The sequence below is a fragment of the Eurytemora carolleeae genome, unplaced genomic scaffold, assembly GCF_000591075.1.
Source record: "Eurytemora carolleeae unplaced genomic scaffold, Eaff_2.0 scaffold490, whole genome shotgun sequence".
Classification (NCBI taxonomy): domain Eukaryota; kingdom Metazoa; phylum Arthropoda; class Copepoda; order Calanoida; family Temoridae; genus Eurytemora; species Eurytemora carolleeae.
Window position 1 is genome coordinate 158,472 of NW_019396962.1, and position 15,013 is coordinate 173,484.

At 31.2% G+C, this 15,013-nt stretch overlaps 2 protein-coding genes across 3 annotated transcripts; both read right to left on the reverse strand.

The window, feature by feature from the left end:
- Positions 1–2,948: 2,948 nt before the first annotated feature.
- On the reverse strand, positions 2,949–10,707 carry LOC111710542 (replication factor C subunit 5). 2 transcript variants are annotated; one of them, XM_023484648.1, is made up of 12 exons: positions 10,682–10,707; positions 9,742–10,118; positions 8,596–8,664; positions 8,244–8,345; positions 7,297–7,410; positions 6,233–6,316; positions 5,877–5,946; positions 5,285–5,398; positions 4,930–5,076; positions 4,686–4,744; positions 3,755–3,851; positions 2,949–3,374 (listed from the first exon to the last, which is right to left on the reverse strand). In XM_023484648.1, the coding sequence occupies exons 2-12, from the start codon at positions 9,840–9,842 to the stop codon at positions 3,330–3,332; spliced, it is 1,002 nt and encodes a 333-aa protein (XP_023340416.1). In that variant the 5' UTR covers positions 9,843–10,118; positions 10,682–10,707; the 3' UTR covers positions 2,949–3,329. The 2 variants fall into 2 exon arrangements, with proteins under 2 accessions (XP_023340416.1, XP_023340415.1); XM_023484647.1 differs by lacking the exon at positions 10,682–10,707 and having other exon boundaries at positions 9,742–10,203.
- Positions 10,708–10,744: 37 nt separating this feature from the next.
- LOC111710543 (non-structural maintenance of chromosomes element 4 homolog A) lies at positions 10,745–14,694 on the reverse strand. The gene is made up of 7 exons (XM_023484649.1): positions 14,623–14,694; positions 14,293–14,373; positions 13,395–13,632; positions 12,480–12,592; positions 11,742–11,866; positions 11,092–11,296; positions 10,745–10,888 (listed from the first exon to the last, which is right to left on the reverse strand). The coding sequence occupies exons 1-7, from the start codon at positions 14,668–14,670 to the stop codon at positions 10,766–10,768; spliced, it is 933 nt and encodes a 310-aa protein (XP_023340417.1). The 5' UTR covers positions 14,671–14,694; the 3' UTR covers positions 10,745–10,765.
- Positions 14,695–15,013: the final 319 nt, after the last annotated feature.

Consider the following 15,013-nt stretch of genomic DNA (forward strand, 5'->3'; position numbering starts at 1 on the left):
TTCATTTTTTTTAAACTGAAAACTTCACAAGGATTGTCGGTATATTTTCATGGGCCTTACGGAACTTTTTCTAAAGTTGTTTAGAACGATAAACTGTTGGCTATTAGAGGGTGTCCCGCGAAACGTGACAGTTGGTAAATAGTTTTGAATGGCTTCTTCCATACACTGTATTATAAATTAAAGGCTGTTTACAGTTTATTTCGTTTAAGAAATATTTTGCTCAAATATATTTTACTTTGAAATTCATTTTACGGTAATATGACTCCTTTATGATATTTTTATTATTATCTTTGGTATTAAACAACTTAAAACAAATTATGGAAGAAGACATTCTAAACTATTTACCAACTGTCATGTTTTGTGGGACACCCTGTAACAGCGGAAATAAATGGAAACTCTATTCACACGTGCAAGTTAAACCTTAGTCCGGGCAAGGTACTAATGCAAGGAAAGTTAATTGCGGTCGCTTATACTCTGCATACATATTGAAACCAGTTCTCTTTGGGAGGAATTTGTAAAAAAGAATAGATTCATCAGTGTTCGTTTAGTATTCGAGGAGGTTAAAAGCATTAAATTTTGAAAATTCACATAATAGTTTCCTATGACCAGAATATTATGATTATATAAAAAAAATGGATTCCATGTCAGGCTGTGACATCCGTCTTGTGTTTACATTACCGCCCAGAGACAGTACTCTGCAGTACACAAAATGCGTACACCTCTGAAACAACTTTCCTTGCATTAGTACCTTGAGTTCGGGTAAGAATGACGTAAATGTCCTTGATATTATAACATTAAATTGATTGTACACTGTACGGTCACGGATTCAAAGACTAACATTTCCCGCCATAAAAAGAAAGAATATCTACAGCTGCTTAATCTCAGACCAGACAAAGTTACAAAGGGTATCGTATAAAATCGGACACCCCGATCTATTAAAGGAAGATAATTCGAAATTACGCCTACCGTTCCTTTAGAATGAAAAAAAAACCTGAACATTGTGTGCTTTAAGAAAGCTAATATTTTTCTCCTTTTTTTCACTTCCCTCCACTCCCTAGGAAAGAATATCATATTTAAAGAATAAAATTTTCCAAGATTTAGTAACATCAAAATTATGATAAAAAATAGCCAAAATTAGAGGTATAAATCAATTTTGAACTTGAAGGTGTGAAACAAATTTTTAAAAACTTTTCCGTGAGAAAAAAATTCAAAATTATGAACACCTTTAAAAAAAAAGTTTTATAAAATCAAAAAAAAATTTCGATAAAATCTAATTTTTAATTGTTATTAGATAAAATCTAATTGTAATAGAAGACATTTCAAAATATGCTTCGCCTCAGAATTTCTTTCGAATTTTTGTTATTTTTTTCTGAAGTATAAAAAGTTAAAAACAGACACGAAATCTTGCAATTAAAATTATAGAAATGTATTAGTTTAATTTTCGGGGGGTGGGGGGATATATTAAAATAAACCATGCGACCAAACAGGTTTTCAGTTCTTCATCAAAGGTTGGTTAACAAAAAAATTTAAAATTAAAATAAAATCCTTTTTTCATCAAATTGAAAATATAATAATTTCCTCGTAGCACGTGGAATAAAAACAACTAAACTTCCTGTCACACTTTTCCAAATTCCTTCAGCGAGAAGAAAATTTAAAAAATATTATATAACTGTAAGTACAATGGCACATAGATTGCTCACCAATAGTAATAATAATAAAAATAATGATTAAAATTTAAAATTAAAATTTACATGAAAGTTGGAAATTAAGAGACAATCCGCATGTGAAAAAAAGTAAATTGAAGTGAAAAAAAGTTAATTGAAGTGGAAAAAAGTTAATTGAAGTGGAAAAAAAATTAAATTGAAGTGAAAAAAAGTTAATTGAAGTGGAAAAAAGTTAATTGAAGTGGAAAAAAAGTAAATTAGAGTGGAAAAAAAGTTAATTGAAGTGGAAAAAAGTTAATTGAAGTGGAAAAAAAATAATTGAAGTGGAAAAAAAGTAAATTAGAGTGGAAAAAAGTTAATTGAAGTGGAAAAAAGTTAATTGAAGTGGAAAAAAAGTTAATTGAAGTGGAAACAAGTTAATTTAAGTGGAAAAAGTAAATTGAAGTGGAAAAAAGTAAATTAAAGTGGAAAAAAGTAAAGTGAAGTGGAAAAAAGTTAATTGAACTCACAATAAACTTTTATTAGAAAAAAATTGTGAACAATTGTTCATGTAATAAAAAAAAATCAGGAACAAATATAATTTTTTTATTTATTAACGTTGTCCCGACCATAATTTACAAATCTTTCTCAGGCCGTTTGTTACTCAGTGTGCAATATGGTTAAAAAAAATGAACAAATTTTATTGGACATTACATCATTTACAAAAAGCTTTTAAAGTGAAAACCAGAAAACTCTGGAATAGGAAGACGAGTTTTTGACTCAAGACCCCGTTGACTTAATAATTGACTTAATAAGTTAATAGTATCACTATAGTTTAGATTCAAGACCCCGTTGACTTAATAATTGACTTAATAAGTTAATAGTATCACTATAGTTTAGATTCGAGACCCCGTTGACTTGATAATTGATTTAATAAGTTATAGATAGTATCACTATTCACTTTGTAACAACATCAAAGTTAAGTACTGATGTAATATCGTCTCCTAAATTCCACAGTTTTTTGGTTCTCAATACAAAACTGTTTTTTATTATTATTTTAGAGATCAAATTGAATGCTTTGTAGAAAGGACGTAAATTTTATGGCATAAAATAGATCTAACCAAATAAATTAGTTAGAAAAGGGGTACCTCCAACCCAAAATTGAACATATAAAAATTCGTGAAAATAATTTTATCAAATTTTATTCAAAATACATTTCTTCGTTCCTGACTACATTAGCGGAGAAGGAGAAATTTCCCTCACCAAGAAAGAGAATATTTTCTTCAACATTTTTAAACAAATTCATCTGAAAAAAGAGAAAACATGTTTTTAACAATGTTATCTATTTGTTTTGAAAACTGAAGTAAGCGCTTTAGGAATCACATTTGTGATATCTCATTCTTAGTTGGATGTGTTTTTCTCTTTAACAAACTGATCACACGGATTAGATTTAGTAGGCTGACAATCTTTTGGTTTTAGTCAATCATTAATCTCATTCGATTCTAAGATTGATAATTGATGTTCCAATTGATTGGATTGAGATGGATTGATCAAGATCCCAATTTTGAATTCAATTAAAGCACTGGGATTCAAATTGATTTTTTAAACTGCACTGGATTGAACTGAATTTGATTTCATCTGTTTATCACTGATATCAGTCCGAAGATCCCAATTGATTGGTTAGAATTAGGCTCGATTATCATCCTCAGCCTTCACCATTTCTCTGGTCACCTTAAAAACAATCAAATATGTGTTTAGAGGAATTTTTAACGGGATTAAGGAATCGAAAGAAATGAAAAATTAAAAGAATCCTCTTTTTATTTTTTAAACATCACTTCAATAATATTTTAAACATTTCAGAACTTTTTTCTCGAAAATTCTGAATAGAATAAATTGCTATTTTTAAGCCAAATCTTAGGAATATTCGGCTACTATGGGTTTAAATAAACCCTCGATAATGAACTTTAATTTCCTCTAATGACCTTTAATCTCCTAGCATCCTCCAATGACCTCTACTATTTACTAATAACCTCTATAAATCAACCACAAACCTTTCAAATCAACCAATCAACCTAAAATATCAACAAACGACCTCAAATATCCTCTATTACCTGAAAAGCTGCTACAAAGCTTCCAAGTTGAATACGTTCCGAAGTTCCAGCCATTAATCTTTGTTCCAGTTCAGATAGTTTTATCAGCAGATGGATCCTGTATACAAGAGTTTATAAATCGGAGAATAATTAAATTATACAATATTTTTAATAAATAACAATAATTTTGATTGCTACACTTTCTTCCTACGCATTATAATCAATTATTACACTTGAGATTGTAGAATCGATAATAGATTTATCAGCCATATCATCTATATATAAATTTGGCTTTGTCGGTCTGTTTGTTTGTATCCAATAAACGTCAAAACGGCTGAACGGATCGGGCCCAAATTTTTTTGTGGGACATCACTTGAGAACAGGGAAGGTTTATGAATGATAAAAATTTTGAAAAATGTGTTTTAAAGGATTTTAATTTTGTAATTTTGTAAAAAAAATTAAATTCTTGAAAATTCGCGAATTTTTTGTTAAAAATCCGCAAAATTTTTTTCTTCTTTGTTTTAAAATGTAAACAAAAAGAACATGTTCACAATTTAAATAGAAGATGGGCGCGAAGCGCCCTAAAAGCCTAGTTCTAGTAAAAATAAGAATTAACATAATCAATTCTGAAAGTGTGAGCAAATCCTCTAAGAATTATAATCTTACAATTTGCGCGTTTCGTTTTTCTTTTAATATTTTAACAATAATTTCTTCAGGCGTATATTAATAGAATTGGAAGCTTCAGACCGGGGTTTTTTTTTTGGACTGAACGTGTTTTCTATATTCAATTGTAAGTACTTAGTGTTTCGAATCCAAGAACAAGACAAAGAATGGTGTTAATCTTATTAGAAAACATAAAAATCATGAAAAAAATGTATTAAAATCATCTAGAAAATTTTTCACTAAAATCAGTCAAAACAATGGTAAACTTTTTGAATGCGGTAATATTCACCTAATAGAGGCTGGAAGCACTATCTTGTGAACAAACAAATGAACCTCGGTAAGAATATCCTAAAATAATAAAACTGTTTTAACAATTGGGCTTGCTTATTAAAACAACAAAATTAAATTATTATAATAAATACGCTTACACCTGACCCCCCCCCGCTCTAAAAACCAAGTCATTTCTTTTAATCTAAAAAGAGGAATAATACTTTTTTATTTAATTGTTAATTTAAAAAAATTCAACTCCTTACCTGGAGACTAAGTCCCTTGAGTGTCTTAAGCTCAAGAATATTGTTGAATGCTGAGGAGAAGTCTAGGTTGAGAGACCAGTTCACAATATTTGTTATATCAGAGGGCAGAGGATGCCCTACACAGGTATATACAGAGTCCTCGTTCACCTGTAAATCCTCCAATTTAATTAGGAAATTCTGCGAACTTGTTTTATAAAATGTCAGAAAAGCTTGCGAAAGATCAGTGTCTTAAAGATAGATAAATAATAGAAAAATTCTACGCGAAGCGCCCGGTAACCTTATGATCAAAATTTTGGATTACTTTTTAAAGAAAAAAAGATAGATTTTTATGAAAAATATTTAAAACCCAAATTACCTCTGGAAATGCCATGGCACATGATTGTAGTATGTTGATGACCTTCCTCATGTCGCCCTGAGCCAGCTTGATAAGCGCTTCTTTACCGTCGCTAGTAATATTCACATTCTCCTCCTGAATATACAAATAATCTAATTTAAAATTTCCATAAACTGTCAGAATTTAATCGTCAAAAAAAATAATACTAAAAATGTAAGTGGCTAAAAAAGGCCTGCTTTTGGCTTTAAAAGGGAATGTAAGCGTAATTTCAAGTTACCCATCATGCAAAGATAGCAATTCCCGATTTAAAACGGTATCCTGGAATCTTCCAGACATTGTCAGAATTTCATCGCCAAAAAAGACATTTGCGAAAAGGTCTACTTTTGGCTTGAAAGGGATTGAAGGCGTAATGGAGGATGAGATCGGTAAACCTGTTATTTATCTCATATAGAATATTATTTTCCCGAACCCCCTCTTCAAAAATCAGTTTTAAGAGGTTATTTAACTGCTAATTATCAAAAATAAATGAATGTAAGACTTAATAGTGTCCAGAAAGAGGGAAAGGTTTGAAACGGGGTATTCTTCGACGTTGTTATTTCGAGTTTGTTATTACCTTGCAAACATATTCAAGACGCGGCATTATCTGCGCAGAATCTAGGGGGCCAAACCGGAATCGTGTACACCTAAGCAATCAATCAATCACTCAATCACTCAATCAATCAATCAATCAAATAATCAACCAACCAACCAATATGTCCATATATCCATCAATCGACCAAACCGCAAATGTTTACATCTAATCAATCAATCAACTAATACATTAATCTATCAATCAACCAATGAACCCGTGTACGCCGAGTCAATTAATCAATCAATCGTCAACCAAACTAACCAGTATACGCCTGCTAAATCAATTAATTAATCACTAATCGAATCAATCAATAATTATATCAATGAATTAATCTCAACCTGGATTGAAGAGCTGGAATAATTTTGCCCAAATAATTTCCAATCATGCAGAATCTCACATTCTCAGTATACTTCTCCATAATCCTACACATTGTAATATTAACCAAAATCAAATCCTTGACTCCAAATAAATTTACTAATCCAAGAATGAAGTGGCTTGTACTAGGATTGTCATTGAGAATCCGTGATTTATAGTAACTTTTGATATTGAAAAGAAAAGGAACCTCTGGCCGTTTGACGCTATGTACTTTTAAAGTGACGAATTATTCTGTTGCAATTATTCGTATTCGTTAACATTTAAACTTCACAAAAAACATGTTGGGGTCAATAAAAACTGACAACATAATTTTAACATGGGTGTTAATTTTACAAAAAAAAACATGCTGGCCGTTGGGGTCATTATAAACTAACAAAATAATTTTAGCGTGAATGAATGTATCATTTACTCGCAGACAAATTGGAATCAATGGAAATTTAACTTTACCATGACTTTTCGGAGTCAATAAAACCTTGCAAAAACATGTCGAGGATTAATATTAACTTTAATAAACATGTTGGGGTCAAAACCACAGAACTAAATTCGGGTCAAAAAAAAAAAAAAAAAAAAATTGTTAAGGTCCATTTAAACTTTACAAAATCATGTTGAAGTCCATTTAAACTTTACAAAATCATGTTGAAGTCCATTTAAACTTTACAAAATCATGTAAGTCCATTTAAACTTTACAAAATCATGTAAGTCCATTTAAACTTTACAAAATCATGCTGAAGTCCATTTAAACTTTACAAAATCATGTTGAAGTCCATTTAAACTTTACAAAATCGTGTTGAAGTCCATTTAAACTTTACAAAATCATGTTGAAGTCCATTTAAACTTTACAAAATCATGTTGAAGTCCATTTAAACTTTACAAAATCATGTAAGTTTATTTAAACTTTATAAAATCATGTTGAAGTCCATTTAAACTTTACAAAATCGTGTAAGTCCATTCAAACTTTACAAAATCATGTTGAAGTCCATTTAGAAGTGTCGTGTTCCATATCAGCTGTAGGAGCTGTAGAACCTACCTACGAAGTGCATTTTGAGCATCATTAGTCATTGAGTCCGCCTCATCCAGAATAATGAGCTTGTATCCCTTGTTAAGGAAGGTTCGGGTAGAAGCAAAGTTCATAATTTGTCCCCTGAAATCCGACAGATAGTACACTTGTTATCTCAAAGGAAGAAGTTGCGTAAAAAAATTGGTTAAACTTAAGTAAATAAAGTTGTCATCCAAACATTTTTTATGTGGACCTTTAACATTATTCTTTCTTTTTATTAAAAAAAAGAATCAGTATCAAGCATACATTAATTAAAATTTAGAGATCCTTTAATGGGTAAAATAAGATATGAAGTACAAATTTTTTAAGAATTCAGGATTTCTCGTGGATTTCTGCCAAACAATTTATTTGATGCAACTTATCTTTTTCACTGTTGTAAATTGTTTCAGCACATTTACATCAAGGGGGGTAAATTAAAGTTACAAACTCCATATCTTCAAAAAAACAGTAATTAGAAAAATTTAAATAAAAAGTTATTTAACTGTTTTTTTATTTATTCTAACTGCACGAGAGGTCATATGTGTCCAAAAATCATTTACAGATGAATTTTGCAACTTGTTAAGAGGCGTCGAGAAAATTGTTAAAATTTCCCACAAGGTTACCCACAAGACTTCAGAGACGACTGTACAGAACTTATACTGTCTGTTTCCTTTAATTTTTTATTCCCTGCAACTGTTAACTTGTTTCTTTCTTTGTCGAATCAATAAATATGTAATTTTGACTTATATTTCAATAGTTTCAGGTCGTCTTTACAGTTTCATCCATTTCGGATATCCTTGTACAACCCAGATAAGACATGGTAAGATAAATGATTACGACTTCACAGATACTATTTTATAATTTTGACTCCTGCAACTCATTTTAAAATTCCCCCAAAAGAATGTCAAACTGTTTTTGTCTTGTTGTACTATCTATCCCTGACTATCCCGATTCCACGATCATCAGAAGCATTTAACTCAAGAACCATTGAACTGAACTCTTTAGGCGTATACAACTCTTTAGCACAGGCCAGGATAGTACTGAAATAAATATATAAAAATTAATTAACTTTGCTTAAGCACAAATGAATAAAAACTGAAATAAATATATATATATATATATAGTTTCTACATTTTTTATATTTTCCTCTGTTTTTTGGAAAAAAGGCCTCAAAAGACTATTTTCGTTGATTTTTGCGAGAAATTGTTTTTATACCATCTTAAAAACTGTTTTTTGGTCAATAAGGTGTTAAGAAGAACTGTAATTTTGAACAGTCCCTTTTTTTCATACCTTGTTTTTCCAGTTCCTGGTGGACCATAGAATAGTAGGTGAGGTAGCTTTTCCTGGGAGATGAAGGTTCTAAAATATTTACAGAAATATTATCATTTATTATCTGAATTACCCCCCCCCCATTACACACGAAAATCGAGCAAAAAAAGTCAATTCTAAAAGGGAATGAAAGCGTAATGTCTGATCCACAAAATACTCTTCCAATCTTCTCACATTTTCTGTGAAGTATAAATTACTCACTAAAATCAACAGTACGCAATTTGCTTAAAATTATTTGTAATGTTTTGCTTAAAACAGCCTTTATCAGGTTGATAACTTAAAAAATTGTTATTATGAGTCGAAATAAAAGTTTTAAAAAAGTTTATCTGAGCTTTGTCTGATCAAATATGAATTAGTGATTAATTTTAATAATTTTAAAAACAGCCGATTATTTCTCTACTAATGTATATTTACTGCAGAAAAAAAATATAATAATTATCAAAAATAAACGCCTTTAAGGCTATAAAAAACGAGAATATCTTCTACATTTTTGATCAAATGAAGGTCTCAAGGGTACCATTATAAATTGGGCATTTCCATTTTTGCATTGAGGGTCGATTGATATTACACTTGCTGTCCATTCGAGAGAAGCAAAAGAACGGAGCATTAATTCTAAATTCTGAAGCGGATTCAGGAATCTTGTGAAAAGGATGCTTGACCGGATCTATTTTTTGTGTTTTACTTTAGATATTTTGCCAATTAACGATAAATAAGTTAGAAAGCGTAAATAGTACTTCACAAAAATCAGTGCTCAGGATCCATTTAATTTTGATCCGGATCCTGGATCCGCACTGAACAAAAATGGATCCGGATCCAAATCCGGATCCGGGTCATTTCTTTGAGATTTACTGAATTTTTTTAACAAAAAACAATTTTCAAATTTTTTGTTTTACTTTTTTTCGCTTATTTTTATCCTAAAACTTTATGAACCATTCAGAAATGAGGAAATTTTTATTATCTCTTTTATTTCAAAAGTTCAGAGTTGAGTTTAAAGAGTAAAAAAATTTTTTTTTGCAGTTTTTGGTTGATATTATACCCCTTGGATCCGGANCCCCGATCAGAGTGGGGGAAATACACCCAAGATTTGATTATAGTGTGGTGTCGAACCTTATAGTGGAAATAATATCCTCGTGTGATATTAGCTCCTGGAGTGCATTAGGACGATACTTCTCTACCCAGGGTAGGTTCACGTGATCCTTCTCATGCATCTTAGTTCTGAAACTATATTCACAAGTTCTCTTTTTAAATCTACATCACAGTTATGATAAATTTGGGTACATTCAAAATTTAAAAAGAAAAATAATGTTTTGATGAGGAAAAACCACTAATTTAGATTTTAAATAAATACAACCATTGAAAAAAATTTATTAGGGCAATATCTTGCGTGATCCCAAAAAACGTGAGGAAAAATCTCAAAATTGTCAAGATTCTTTGTAGCTATTGTTCCCAAGGAGCCTAACGCCCAACAATCAAGGTCGGGATATCTTATAATGGTGTTGGGTCATTTCATAACTGGACATTTTATAGATAGGACATTTCATAGACAGGACAATTTATAGAAAGGACATTTCATAGACAGGACATTTCATAGACAGGACATTTTATAGATAGGACATTTCATAGAAAACATTTCATAGATAGGACATTTCATAGAAAAAGAAATTCATAGACAGGACTTTTCATAGACAGGGCAGATTTTTCATAGACAGGACATTTCATAGACAAAAGAATTTTTTTTTCTGAGACTATGTAGAGTTTTGGGTATGTAAAAAATGTGTAACAATTTTTAAAAATGTGATCAGTTTGACTTGCAAGAAATCAACAATATAAATATAATATGTTATCAGTTAAATTAAAAGCAAAACTATTAATAATATGTGGAGTAAAAATAAGAGATAGTACAGAAAGAGCTGGGTATGATTTATTAGATAAGATTACTTGTAAGAAAGTAAATTAATTTATCCATGAAAAATATTCTCTGTCTATAAAATGTCATGTCTATGCAATGTCCTGTTTATGCAATGTCCTATATATGAAATGGCCCAACCTCCTATTAAATTGCGATATTTTAACTATATACCCATGCCAGTAGTTTCACATACTCTTAAACTCTGAAAAGTTTCTAAAAGATTCATAATTCTAAATTAATAGTTTTCTTCTTGATTTTGAGATTGTTCTTGAGCTCAACCCAGTCTGTGTAGGAGATACTGATCACAGCTTGGTCCGTTCCAACATCACTCTCTTCCTCCTCCTCCTGGACAATCAATCAATCTGGCGTAAACTTTCTAGTATTACAACTTATTGCATCATAATTTGACTTAGGTTTAGGATAATTAGTTTTTTAATTTTTTTATTTAAAAAAGAAAGCTTCATCTAGTTTCCGTTAAAAAATAATCAACTTTTCATAAAATTTAAAGTTGCGATTAAAACTGTCAGACTCTTTATTTCATGCTTTACCTTCCTGCCTATGATGGGTTCTAGAACAGGGAGGCCATTTTCCCCGATTGATAATACAGTCTGTCGTTGTTTTACAAGAAAACTGACGTGAAACATGTTTTCAACTGTTTTCCCAAAATGGTCCGGGTCAATAACAAAAGAAAAATAGCAGACCGGGGTTTTCTTGTTTTTCAAATACAGCTCGTCCAAACATTTTTTAGTCATCCTGCAGAACAAGGGTTGATCATATAAAAATGAAATATATCTTTAAGAAAAAAAAATTTTGTTTAAAAAGCAAGTTTTAATTTTCTTTTTGATATTTTTTGCACATAAATTCAATTGATTTCAACTGGTAATCATTTATTTTCCCAAACCTCAACATTTTGGAGAACAAAAATTTCATATGGGGGGAATTTGATTTTTAAAGAAAATATACACCCCTGGATATTTTGGTTGTAGTTAAAGGGAAAAAAAGTTAATTGTAGGGAAGTTAAATGTAGAAAGTATCAGGAGGGAAAATCCACGAAGGTGATGCCAATTTTTCATTTTTTTTACCTTGATTTTTGAAAATTATTTGCCAGTTTACAAAATAAACTCCCATTTCAAAGTTTTAATTTTATCTTCAATTTAAATTTTCAAATCTGTTAACAGTGCAATATGAAGAACCTTGCCTAACATATTTGTCGGTTTTCGCTTCCGACGCCTGAGATTTATCGACAATGGCGGTTTTAGTGGCTGCATAAACTTTATCCCGCGGCCGAACAACCGCCTTACGCCTCTCCTTCACCTCACCAATCTGTAAAAATGCGTAAAAATTAAAAGACTTAAATACTAATTTCAAGTGACTCCATGTTGAGTGAGTTACTGTGTCCGAATTACAAAGGTACCTTTGTATGATCAATGACAATGATCAATGAACCGCAACTTCAAGTCTCCAGGAATTGAATTTTTTGCAATAAGAAAACTTGATTATTTATGTCGTTCTTGGTCGGACGAAGATTTAAAGAATACCGGTGTGATTTGGATATGCCACTCAACCAATTTGGGTCACTTGAAATTACGTATACAGTACTTTTCATGTATTTTGTGCAAATACAAAACGTTAAAGTTAAAAACACTTAAAAATATAAAATAAAACCACAATAGCATTTTTTCCCAATATATTGGAGACTTGTAACGATAAGGTTTAATTAATCAATGGCTTTAAACGATAACATTTAGTTTCCGGAAGAAATTAATTACTTGAATTTACACACCTATTCAATTCAATACAATAAATGAGCAAAAATAATCATCCAGGTTAGGAAAACGACTATATCTTCTACACTCCACAATATTGTTCAGATAAAGTTTTCAGGGTGCCGCAGTGAATCGGTTTACTGTAATAACTTGTATATAATTCTAGTTACCTCTGTGTTAAGCGCACCGAGCACAAACTTTAAAGTTGGAGCACGGTTAAAGATAGAAGATACTTGTTCCCCCAGGCTCACCACATTGCTCCGACTCAACTTGAAATGATCCCCTGAAATCCCAGCGTGAATTCAATCTTATTTCTCTTCAGAGTTTGTATAAGGAATAGGAATAATTTCCAAAATCACAAGGCATTACAAAGATATGCTTCTCTTACAAAACAATAAATCAATGTGGGCCTTAATAATGTGCTTTTGAAATCGTAAAACTTAATTCAAAATTTTAAAAATTAAAGACAAACGCAAATTTTTCAGACATTTTGATGGAATAATTTATTTATTTTAAAAAAATATATTTTTGCTCCTCCTACTTCTCCCCCCTTACTGGATAGTATTGACTAGAGAAAGTTAATTTTGTCGATAACATTTGCATTTTAAGTTAACCCTTGATTTCGGCGTTGATTGATTGATTGTTGTAAAAAAGTTAATTTATCTGTTCCTCATATTGATAGCATTTTTTATATAAATATATTTCCCAGTTTAGAATAAAAAACTTTCTTAAAAATCTGCCGCTCCGCGCAAACAAACTGAACAAACATACTGAACAAACATACTGAACAATCATACTGAACAAACATGTGAACAAACATACTGAAGAAACATACTGAACAATCATACTGAACAAACATACTGAACAAACATACTGAACAAACATACTAAACAAACATAGTGAACAATCATACTGAACAAACATAGTGAACAATCATACTGAACAAACATTGTGAACAATCATACTGAACAAACATACTGAACAAACATACTGAACAAACATACTGAACAATCATACTGAACAATCATACTGAACAATCATACTGAACAAAAAATTACTTTCTAAGATTGAATCTCATGTCTTGCCTGAAGAATTAGCACTGAGCAAACGAGCAATGTTTGCGCTGTAGTCTGCGACCACAAACTTTCTCTCATTGGCCGACGTGTCCCGACTGTATTTAGCGAGAAGCTTGATCAGTGATGTGAACATTTTTGCGTCCTCTATAGCCTCCTGAGTTCCTTGAACCTCCTGGATAACCCCTTGAGCCTCCTGCATTATGGAGTTCAGCTCCTCGGGGTCTACTTGATCTTTCGCTTGGCATTCCTATCAATTCATAATCCCATTGACAAAAGTAAAAAGAATCAAGATTTCTAATCCCTATATCCTTGCATCCAAATGTAATCGACCTTAGATATATCAAACTATGAATTCTGCAAGATAAAATATTCTAAGTTTGAAATATCAGGTTGTAAATTTGTAGGGATTAAATAGCTTTGATTTTGTGGCGAAGACTCAATTCCTTTAAAAATAAATTCTAGAATTTTAAGAATTGAGTTCGAAACTTGAATAAAGAAAACGCTTATCTAAAAAACCTGAAGTAATAAGTATATCCCAAGCGGAAACTTTTAATTAAACCCTTAATCTATTAATCACAACAAAGAAATATATTAAGAAAATATATTTGGTCATTGATCAAGATATCTTAAGGGAAGTTACTTAATCTGCCGGGCAACAATATCTACGGATTGAGCTCTCTAAGGGATTAAAAATACAAAAGTTGCGACCTCTCGGAAATACCGGAGTCTACTGTTAAGTTTTTAAATGGTATAAAAGTGTTGTGAATTTGCTGTATATCACGATCATATGCGTTGCCAATACAGGGGTTATTTAATGGTTATAAGGGGGTGCAGACAAAATTTAGTATTAGTTAAAAATTGTGGAACTAGGCCGATTTATTTTTGTGTGTGTATTATTAAATTGTTCCTCGATTTTCTCATAAATATCCCGGAGTTTGTTTCTTACAACTCTCTTCTTTTGATCACTCTGCACCTCCACCCCATCATCCTGAACAAAATATTAGTTTATATTCGTAAAAAGGCATCTTAAAAATGTTCTTTGTTATCATGGCTCTCATCATGGTTTCATTTTTATCCTTGGTAGTTTCCTAGTAAAGGATCCGTACGGGAAAAAAATGGATCCGGATACAAATTGTGGAATTTTTGCTAATTTGTTGTTTTTTAACATTTAAAAGTTAAGCACCATGGTAGTTTTTAACAAATGCTTGACTAATTAATAAATTTGGAATAAAATTACCCCATTATCATCATCGTCGACAACTTTACTTCGTTTACTGGGAGACATCTTTCCTTTCCCTGAAAAATCGTTAAAGTAATTATCATAAGTATTTTTGGGTCTGTCAGGGTCCAAAAATCGTATACTAGGACAGACCCGCAAATTGCTCTCTAATTTAATGGATTAAGAGATATCAATAACAACAAAAGCCCCTTGCAGAACGAACTTAACATTTGTGTTCTTGGCCGAGGGCTGCGGAGCTGAGCGGCTAAGAGAATTGGACTTAACATGCGAGTAATATATAAGTTGCATTACACAATTGCAGGTATAGGGGAGGGGTCCAATACGCCTTGTCTAAACAATTAAATTCAGTTTTCAGAACTAGCCCCTCTTTCAACGGATTGAAATGGAT